This window comes from Priapulus caudatus, unplaced genomic scaffold (assembly GCF_000485595.1).
Source record: "Priapulus caudatus unplaced genomic scaffold, Priapulus_caudatus-5.0.1 Scaffold1050, whole genome shotgun sequence".
In the NCBI taxonomy this organism is placed as follows: Eukaryota; Metazoa; Priapulida; class Priapulimorpha; order Priapulimorphida; family Priapulidae; genus Priapulus; species Priapulus caudatus.
In genome coordinates, this window is record NW_014578111.1 from 52,472 (window position 1) to 63,790 (window position 11,319).

Consider the following 11,319-nt stretch of genomic DNA (forward strand, 5'->3'; position numbering starts at 1 on the left):
ATTAATTGTTGTGAGACAGCGTCGAGGATATATCACTGACGGCTACGCGCGATGACCACTGATACTAACAGTTATATATAGAGAAGATAGTATATAGAGATCAGTGCATGGTGATGACCATGCATAGACCCTCACACCATAGCGATCACCAGTTGCGTATGGTTGCGAATAAAAAATAGTGGGTATAAGTTCCGAACGCAACTCACACGCAACTAATAGGTTTTATAGGTTTGAAGTACGCAACAAGCACGCAGGTGATCGCAGACACACGCAGAGTAAGTTCAGAAATTTTGAACAGTTCAATAATTCTCTGCGAACGCCTGCGATTAATTTATACGCAACAGGGACGCAACAGGTACGCTACGCACGGAACACGATCGCAACACGATCGCAACTGGTACGCAACTCATAAGTTATGAACGCAGGTGATCGCAGGTCCAAATTTGAGGTATCTGGCCCGGTTTTGGTAGCGTACATGTTGCGAATGTGTTGCGTACCTGTTGCGATCATGTTGCGATCGTGTTGCGATCCTGTTGCGTGTGTAGCGTACCCCCAACCTATTGTGCGTATTCCCAGCGTATCCCCAACCTATGCCCTGCGTATCCAACCTATTAGTTGCGTGTGAGTTGCGTGTTAGTTACGTACTACATGCGTGTTGAGAAATGGTATAAATAGTGGGCCTTTTCTAGATCGGTGTCAGTTGTTGGTGGACCTCCGAGGTGACAACATGTAGCTACCTCTTGCTGTTATTGGACATCAGTTCAATCTGGTCAATTTAGCACTCCAACACATACAGAATAGAATAAACAGAAGGGGGAGAAGAAGAAGAAGAAGAGTGTGGGTTAGACCATGGATTAGTAGGCGCCTTCTCTTTGGTCTCTACGACCAGCTTCTGGTGGAGCTCCGGAACGAGGACCAAGGTGCATTCAAGAACTTCATGAGGATGCCCCCCGAGATGTACGATGAGCTGCTACGGAAAGTTGGTCTTCGCATCACCAATATAACGGATATTATATATATTATTATATAGGTTATTATACAGGTTTTTACCACGTGACCAATATTCACAACTAGTACGCAACTAGCACGCAGGTCCAACGCAACTTGTAAGTTTTGAACGTAACTCAAACGCAACTAGCACGCAGGTCCAACGCAACTTGTAAGTTTTGAACGTAACTCAAACGCAACTCGCACGCAACTCGTACGCAGCTAGGTGATCGCAGATATTGAGGGATCATAAGTTCAGTTCGCAACCCACACGCAACCCACACGCAACCCACACGCAACTCAAACGCAACCCATAGGTTGAATAGGTTAGAAATTGACAAAATTGTTGATTTGGGTTGCGTTTGGTGCGTATAAAAATATTTTTACACGCAACTCATAGGTTTCAGCATACGCTATGGTGTTAGGGCACCATTTTTAACCCGCGTGTACGTTTATAGGGTCGTAAACAATACGCGAATCACGTGTTTTCGCGCTCTCGTGATTTTTTTCGGATAACTTTTTACCACAGCTCTAATTGCTGGAGCTATAAAGGGCCATTGCGGTCGTTCGCTACTAGTGCAGCCGTGCATCAGAATAAGTCCTCAGAGCCACGAACCCGTTGCCCTTTAGTATTCCCGCTTGCTTGCTCGCTCGCGTGTGGCGCGCTACTGCAATTAGTAAAGCAAGGTTTGTATTACAGTAAACAACGTCGTTGCTTGAACAAAGTCTCAGGGGTCAAAATGTTATGACTTGGCTAAGTAATGACGAGGGAATATTTGGATGGGGTGTATTATATTTTAGAAATAAACCACGTGGAAACATGGTTAGACTGAAGGGATACGTGAATTTATTGAAAATTATTTTAAATTTTTTGCTCTGGAATATTGGGGGAAGCTATACCTTCTTGCCTCGGCATGCTACAGTCTTGGTAAATGCGAGTAGAGTTGAATCAAATATCTAAACATAATTTGTTCAGAGATCAGTTAAATAAGGCAAGCATTTAAGACCGAATATAAGCACATTAATATAAACTGACTATAGATGTCAATATATGCAGTGCGTGTATACATAGCGTATTATGGGACATCTATGATGCTGGCTATACGGTGGTTACTTTCCAGTTTTCTTCAATATTGCTACCGGCTCGCTCTGATCGGTTTAGACATCGTCTTCCATTCACCAAGATCTCCTCACGTAGACACGGACGCGTTGTGCTTGATAATTACAGGCCGCTTTCCCTGCCCGCTACACGTTACTGCAGTTGATCCACTTCTCTGTCAAAACACCGCGTGTAACCATGCACCTCGGAATGTAAAACAGTCTATAGTGTGTTCATATTGATGCAAATACGCGTCGAGGAAGTTTGAGAAAACCCGCTCGTGCATTTTGTCGACGCTTGCGTCGGCATGATTTTTTCGCACCCGGCTGAAAGGTGCGATATGATATGACTACTAGGCACTTAAAAAAAAAAACCTTAACCCTAACCCTAACCCTAAAAAAAAAAAATTAAATAATATAATTAATTTAAATTAAAGTGCCTAGTAGTCATATCATATCCCACCTTTCTGCCTTCTGCGATTTTTTCACCGTTTTAGTCATTAGGATGCGCTATTCGCTGTAGTATGCATCCGGTTCAGCGGTTATATTTTACCAGAGCCGTATATAGATAAAGATGTACGGCCCGGCATTTTACTTGCTGTGACGGTGGATGTTTAGTTGCGAGACCGTTTACGTAAAAGCTACGATGGAGACCACTCAATCAAAACACATAAAGTGTCCCTTATAGACATGCAGAGGTGGTGGTTCGCTAGACTAAGAGGTGGTATCACTGCAAAACGTTCGCTCATGGGAAAGGTCAAATGTTTGCAAAGAGTGATCCATCCTATAAAACTGACCGCAAACACCGGTTTTGCTCTTCCGTCTCTGCATGCACTGGCCATACCGACAGTATAGAACATTCAGCATGCACTCTCGCTTAATCGCGCCCAATTATAACGATCTCTCTACATTTAGGCGGGTTTCTAAACCGACACTGTGCCATACTAACGAGGGACAAAAATACCGACGATTTTTTCCTTTTGCACAAAAGAACAAGCTGGCTGCAGGTTCATTGTACACAGAGATATCAGTGTCAGTGTCCCTTCTAATAGTTAGCAGCTAATGTAGCGAGGGGCCAACGGCCAGTAGTGTGGCTTACACGATAAAAGCGCCCATGTCACACTTATTACACCTATCTATGGCACTGACGACGGGAACAGTGTTACCGAACGTTTCCAGTCAGGTGACCCATGATATCAGTCCGTCTATATCATGCCACTCCTGGTAATATCAGGAGCGTATAATGACAAATACGTCATTATATATCATTATACGTCATTATACGACAAATTTGTCATTATACGCTCCTGGTAATATCAATAAAGAAAGTCGGAGAACTTTTCGGTCACGCGACTACAACCAACAATAGCAATCAATTATATGCAAAAGACGATAAGAAAGTGAGCAAGCGCGAGACAAAGGAAGAGGAATTAAGATATGAGGTATAGAAGAGGGGGGAAAATGAGAGAGTGAGAGAGCAATATACATAAATATATATAGAGATAGAAGAGGGTGAGAGATTAATAATATATACACCTAATTGTTTAATTGTTACTTGTGACAAACCCTACTAGTTTTGCTATTTACACAGCTTGCCATTTCGTAGTGATATCACACACACACTCGGTTTGTAATATTTTGGGGAATAAAATTATAATTTATTGTTTGAAATGAAATCATAATTAGCATGCTGTTTAATTTGGGGTTGAGTCACGTGATCATGGTGGCTCCAATACAAACACGATACTTCCAGCCTTTGCGGCCAGCCATGCGCAAACTACTAACCCCCCCCCCCCCCGGGGGGGGCTCCTATCGTTAAAGGTACTGGGGACGTGCCGCTGGACAAGGTATATTTTCTGAACATCACTATTGGCACAGAATATATTTTCCGAACATCGTTATCTAGGGTTATCTAGATACACACCCATCAAGCTGATATTGGACCAATATTGGCAAAACAATATTGGGCCAAATATTACCAGGCCGATATTGGACCAATATATCTGCCTGGTGGACAGGACATAACCGAAATGTGCAATATTGCAACAGGGTATACTTTTTAGTGCACTATATTGGGACAGGGTGTATTTTAGGGCGCAAATTAAAGCGGTTTGCAACAGGGTCCGGTTTTCAAGGTAACAGAGGCACCCCCTACCCAGTTCCGAGGCGAGTGCCCCCCCCCTCGGGCTGAAAACTGACCAACAGCTAGCCGAGTAAAAGCTGTGGTAATACACACCTTCATACGCTTCACCGAATCATAAACGATGCGTATAAATTAAATAACAGTGATCCGCCCAAAAACACAAGTTACAACTGTGTCGATAGCTCATAGCTGACATCAGTTACACACGGACACACACACCCGAGCACGCGCACTGCGCACACACAGCAACGAACACAAAAGTGTAATATGTGCGTAAAAAAATATATTTGCGCGCGCAGACGACTCCCTGTGATATGGGATGCCAGCGCCATCTAGATGATATTTATTCATAATCCGTTACCTTTACCCTTTCCCATGCCTTCAAATTCCATAACGCATAACTGTTTAGAATTTCATATTTAGAATTTAAGAATTAGTTTTAGAAGAACAACTAGCCGGTTTCCTTAATGTTGTGTTGCTGAGCGGTGTACAAAATAGCTAATTATACAGGAAATTATATTATACAAACATAGTTCGCTTTTTTATTCTGAACAGTGTGTACTCAATGTGCACAATTGTGTGTAGGCCTAAAGACCAGCGTAGTAGTATCCTCGTGCCGTTCTGCAATTAATTCGCTTATATATATATATATATATATATATATATATATATAATATATATATATTGATTTACATATCGATATATTCGATATACACAACGATTACCCTGCACGTATATTTTGTTCATGTTTTCCGTTCACCTGAGGAGAATTTTATGGTCAGAATCACCTAAGATGCAGTCATATTCCCAGGACTTAATTATAGTCTCTATATGGCCCGAAATAGTTCGATTGGGTATGCATATCCGTTAGTGTGGCTAATATTAGCCAGTCCCGAATAATATAATTATTAAGTTATACCAAGAACAATATAACGTCTCCGGACCTGCATGGTAATTTCGAGTAAAATGCATTTGCCAATGCTATATTACCAGGAGTGAATATAATAATAGATTTATTAGATCTAATAGATATATTATTATAGATTATAGATCTTATTATAGATTATTAGATTATATATCTATTATTATAGATTTAATAGATCTATTATTATTCACTCCTGCTATTACTTTACAGTTTACAGCAGCTGGTCACATATGTGATCGGGTTAACCTTTATACGCATATAGGCCTACGTACGTACGTTACAGTACGCAGAAACTGTATACGCATTGCTTTAGGATTATGCAACCGCACACTATAGGCTTATTCTAGCAGCACTTGCATGGATGTAGTCAGGGCAGGTTGTTAATTATTAACGACTTTCAGAGTGAATTTAAAATGTACACATTGACCTTTGTATACGATATACCCGATAGATTAATTATACCTGCAACGAGACGTAGGTGAGAGCTCTGCATAGAGCTCATTTACCATATCTGAAATCAGCTTGGAAATGTTGTTCTTCCTTCCGTAAGCATAGCCGTTTTTACAGACCGTGAAATTTTCGTGTATTCCTTATAATGCAAAGAATGCATGACATGGCAGGCGCGTCGCCGTCACTGTTTTTGCATGCTATGCACTACATATAGCTCGCTTGTTTCATGCACCCAGTCTACACTTAGCTACAAACATTATTATACACATCTCTACAGTCGCCAACTCAGTAACGTCCACTTATAGACGAGGCTTAATTTACTTAGAATTGGGTTCTGATTTGGTAAATACGTTATAGTACTCTACAGGGACACTAACTTTAGCGGCGCTAGTCTAGAAGACATAACCAATTGTGTATTGTATTGTAGGCATGAAGTATTGTGAGACATGTCTTCTAGACTAGGGCCACTTTAGCTGTGCAATAGGTAGCTCCAAGAAACGGTCTTTGCTAGGGTTAGGAGACCCCTAGCTGTGTATATTGACGTTAGTCACACAGCCTGGTCGGGTTATGCAATCGGGTGTATATAGCGGCGTATATAAGGGCGGTGGCGCAAGCTATCGACTCGAGTAGATATCTCCGGAGTAGAAGGAGGAAAGACAGGAGGCGTTGATGGGAGGAATACCAGCGTCTAGCCATCTGTTCGCACCACACGATCACCCTTCCAACCTGGTGTAACCCGTTATTAATATTACTCATGGCTGCCTACAACGAATGCGCCCTACATACATACTACACGCAGACGAGCGCATGCGGGGGTTAATTATAACCGGTGTGTATACTCCCTAATCAGGGAGGCTGCGTGTGCACACACACTCCCACACACGCACACACACTGTGACACACACACACACCCACACACATGCGTCGACGTAACAGGCGTTTATGTTCGCCGTACGCCCGCACGCGCTGATAATTACACAGTAATAATCGTGTAAGCTATTTCAGGTGTCCGACAGGCAGACACACCCCGCCGTGCCACCATCTTGCAAAGCGAGCGCCCTACGAAAGGTGGCAGTAATACTCACGCGGTAAATCCGTGTCGATAGTCAGGCGGCTCTGCTCCCAGTACCACTTACATACGTCTCGCACGCAGACCCGCCACAGCCCAGCATTGCTCTGGTTTAGCAGAACCCACTGATCAAACCCGAACGCTATCGTAACGCAGGCCGTGGTCAGAAACAGCCAAATACCGGAGAGAAACGTCGGCACGAATCCACTCGCCATTTTGCTACAGCTATGCGAATCGAGCACGTATAGAGGTCGCCAGGTAACAATGGCATTTGAAATCCACTACTGCGCCCACAGGTGTATGCAGGTGCATGCCAATCAGAGGGCATGTCTGCGTGACGTCACTGTCGCCGTAGCTGCGCTACCATGCGAGCAGCTGAGCGCGTGGAGGCAGCGGTTCATGATCGATTAATACGTTAATACGTCGAAGGGGGGGGGATGAATTCATTCGAATAAATATATGTGCACGCATAGATACGCAATGGATAGATGATTCGTGCTTATATCGGCAATTGTCATGCATTATAGCTTTCATGACAGGCTCGAGTCTTGGTAATAATTGCATCTCTGCGGGTACAATTCCCAGAGCCCCTCTCATGCTCGCGGGCTCTATTTCTCTCTCACAGTCTCTCTCTCTCTCTCTCTCTCTCTCTCTCTCTCTCAATCTCGTCTTCAATCACCTTTCTCCTTTCCTCAGATCGCTCTGGCTGTTGCTTTGTCTCTGTCCCTAAACGCCTTTACCTTGTTTCTGTCGCGCACTCGCGTGTCTCTCTCTTCTCCCTTTCTCTCTCTCTCTCTCGATACTGCGCTGTGCTCAGCGATCTCTTCCGGACCGTTTCTTTCTTCCCGACTACTTTCTTCCCCCTTCCTTTCATTCTCGCTCTCTCTCTTCCTTTCTCATCTCTTCTCTCTCGCCTACGTCTCTTCTTCTGCACATCTGATCTCCGTGTCTCTACTCTCAACTCTTTCTCCCATTCCAGTGGTGAAGGCTTGCCCTCACGTTCTGATGATGACTCCACTCATGCTATCTCTTTTCTCTGTTTCGCAGTAAACGCATCGGACGCACGGTATCGAAGACGGATGCCGACGCACAGCGACCGTACACACACCACGGCACCACACCACACGACACCACAGCGCACACCAACACCGCCCAAACCGCACATCAACACGCACACAAGACACTGGTCTCTATTATGGTTCGCCCTAGTATTACGCATATTATTCAGCCAACTCTCGTGTCTCGTGCCGCTCGTCATCATGATCCTCTCCCCTGATCTCTCTCTCGGATCTGGGCCTTCATCGCTCTCTGCTTCTCGGGGGGTCTCTCTCTCTGCGTCTCTCGTCTCTCCGGCGGTCGCTTCCGAGAGAGCATCTCTCTCAATCTTATCTCTCTCTCTGTGAAGGAAACGCTCATTCCTCATACGGCCAAGCCGCTATCATCTGATATCTTTCTCTCTCTCTCCCACTCCTCTCCGTCCCCTCTCTCTCCCTTTCTCTCTGGTATATGTGTGTGTGTGTGTGTGTGTGTGTGTGTGTGTGCGTGCGTGCGTGCGTGCGTGCGTGCGTGCGTGTGTGTGTGTGTGTGTGTGTGTGTGTGCGTGCGTGCGTGCGTGAGTGTGCGCGTGCGTGCGTGCGTGCGTGCGTGTGTGCGTGCGTGCGTCATTTTCTCTCCACACTCGTTTGGGCGGCTCATTTCTGGGAGAGCAACTATGTATATAACCGACGTAAAGATATGCTTTCCGACGACCATTTGCTTGTAATTGTATCCGACCGACCGTTTGGTGGTATAGCAGCCTCGAGGGAAATGTCGTGCAGCGGTGATTCTGCGTGTATATATGCCGACAGTCACAGAACTAAACCAACCCGACTGAACTTATATTCACCCACACCCGCATGCACATACGCACGCACGTATATAGGATCACACGCAGATGTTGATCTATATATTATGTATTATATATATATATTCAATATTTTGAATGCATCCATACACGTATAGAGCGCATGAGAACCGTGAGCTTCCTGAGCAATGGTCCATCTTGAACATAGTTCCCATACCAAAAGCTGGCAATCTCAGAAACAGGGACAACTACAGGTGAATTAGCTTGAGCTCAGTGGTGTCGAAAGTTTACAACAGAATGATTCTGAATAGGATTAGACCACCTTTAGACCCTCATTTAAGACTCAACCAGAATGGATTTAGGGAAAGAAGGTCAACAACGGCACATGTCAAGTGCTTGCGTTACGACGTTTCGTTGAGGGCGCAAAGAAGACGAACTTGCCCGCAGTCTTAACGTTTGTTGACTTCAGAAAGGCCTTTGATTGCATTCACAGACGCAAGCTCATGAAAATTCTGCTGGCATATGGAATACCACCTAAAATAGTGCAGTCAATAAGCGATATGTACGCTAAAACCTCGGCAAAAGTCCTCTCACCAGACGGCGAAACAGACATGTTTAATATCGAAGTAGGTGTCCTCCAAGGCGACACCTTAGCCCCTTACCTGTTTGTGATAGTCTTTGACTATGTCTTACGCAAAGCAATAAATGGCCGCGAGGAAGAGCTCGGGTTTACTATCTACCCAAGACGGAGCAGGCGAGTCGGCCCTGTCATGATAACGGATCTTGACTTTGCTGACGATATTGCACTATCAAGTGACTCGGTGAACCAAGCTCAAGAATTGCTATGTGGTGTGGAGACTCAATGCAGAAAGCTTGGCCTATCCTTGAATACTAAAAAGACCGAGGTAGTACCCTTAAACATCCCAGATAACGTAGAGCTGACTACTCTCGATGGTGAAATATTAGCTGTCAAGGATGAGTTCAAGTACCTAGGCTCGTATATCAGCTCTTCAGGTAAAGATATTGGCGTGAGAAAGGCCCAGGCTTGGCGTGCGCTCCACAAGCTGAACAACATCTGGAACTCAAATATGGCGGAAGGGCTAAAAAAGCGTATCTTCGTGGCCTCGGTAGAATCAATTCTCACCTACGGATGCGAGGCCTGGACATTAACAGTACGAGACGAGACCAGACTTGATGAATGCTACACGAGTATGCTCCGAAAAGTATGTAATGTCACCTGGCAAGATCGTGTTCCGAATGAGGTGCTTTATGGGGAACTACCACCGCTCTCCTCTAAGATACGATCGAGAAGATTGAGTTTGGCGGGGCACTGTGTCCGACACAGTAATGTTGCCGCGCACGACTTGGTTCTCTGGGAACCTCAACAGGGTCGGGCTTCTCGGGGCGGCCAGCGACTGACAAACATCGACCAACTCAGACGCGATACTGGCCTGCAGTCAGCCGATGAAATTCGGTTAATTATGCTGCGCAGACCATCCTCGCATGCCATCACCATTCTTCCCGAAGAGACTCGACCTGATTGATTGATTGATTGATTGATTGATTGATTAATTGATTGATTGAATACATACACACGCACGCACGCACAGACGCATGAACGCGCACGCAAGTATATATATATATATATATATATTATATATATATATATATATATATGTATATGTAGGCATATTCAAAATACACAATTATAGACTCAGAAATGGCACACATAAACAAAATGGTCGTGCAACTGGACCGTTCGCACTTGGTCAGCTACGCATGGAATTATAACACCAGCTAGTAAACTATATATAGTAGAGTGTGATTCGCACACTCCGGATAGTAAGAGGTAGGAATGCGCTCACGCTTCCTGGGACATGCGTTTCAATGCTCGACCGCAAAAGTTGCCTATATACCGACACTGTACATTGGGTATTACAATTATTGAAAATTCTAATTTGTTTTCGCGTGTCATTTTGCTAATTACATGTACGGTTATTTTAATTACATTCTCTCCCACACCCACACACGCACGCATGCACTCACGCACACAAACACAACACCACACACACACACACACACACACAGCACACACACAACACCATAAATTACGCACACTCGACACTACGCGCACACACTACACAACACACACACGCGCTCGCCGCGACGGCACACACACAAATCAACACACACACATCACACAGCACTACACTACACCACACATACACAATCATCCACACTAAATGCGCACACGATCACGCACAAGCGCACACGCACATCGCACACGCACACTGCACTACGCACCAACGCAACACACGACACACACACACACCACGACACATTCACATCACACAGAAATAACGCGACTAGGCTACACGCACACGACACACACACACACACACACACACACACACACACACACACACACACACACACACACACACAAGCACGCGTGTGTCTGTGTGTGTTTGTCTGTGTCTGTGTGTTTGTGTCTGTGTGTGTATGCGCGTGTTGCGGCTGCACGGTGTTTAGCCATAGCTTCCTACCTGGCAGTCTGGAGACTGGGTCGAGAAAATCATCCTCGTAGAACCAACGACAGTTGCCGAGCCGACAGACCTTCCACAGACCGAGGCTGCTGCGATACGCTGTCGTCGTCAGCCACATGTCCGACGCGAAGGCGACGATGACGACGACGGCCGACAACAGAAGGAAGACGGCGGCGGTCACCGTACGTATGCCTACCATCGTGCATGTGAGACAGCGACGGGGGAGATAGAGAGAGGACAGGAGGAGGATGAGAAAGA

At 45.2% G+C, this 11,319-nt stretch overlaps 1 protein-coding gene across 2 annotated transcripts in view; it reads right to left on the reverse strand.

Annotated features, from left to right (window-relative positions):
• Nucleotides 1-11,319, reverse strand: part of LOC106815146 (epithelial membrane protein 1-like) — a 20,307-nt gene extending 8,988 nt beyond the window's left edge. Inside the window, exon 1 of one of the 2 annotated variants that reach the window (XM_014819579.1) lies at nucleotides 11,062-11,319. In XM_014819579.1, the coding sequence (XP_014675065.1) occupies nucleotides 11,062-11,260 (199 nt within the window). In that variant the 5' untranslated portion in view covers nucleotides 11,261-11,319. Of the gene's footprint in view, nucleotides 1-6,688; nucleotides 6,952-11,061 lie in introns of those variants that run through there. The other variant, XM_014819578.1, reaches the window with a different exon arrangement.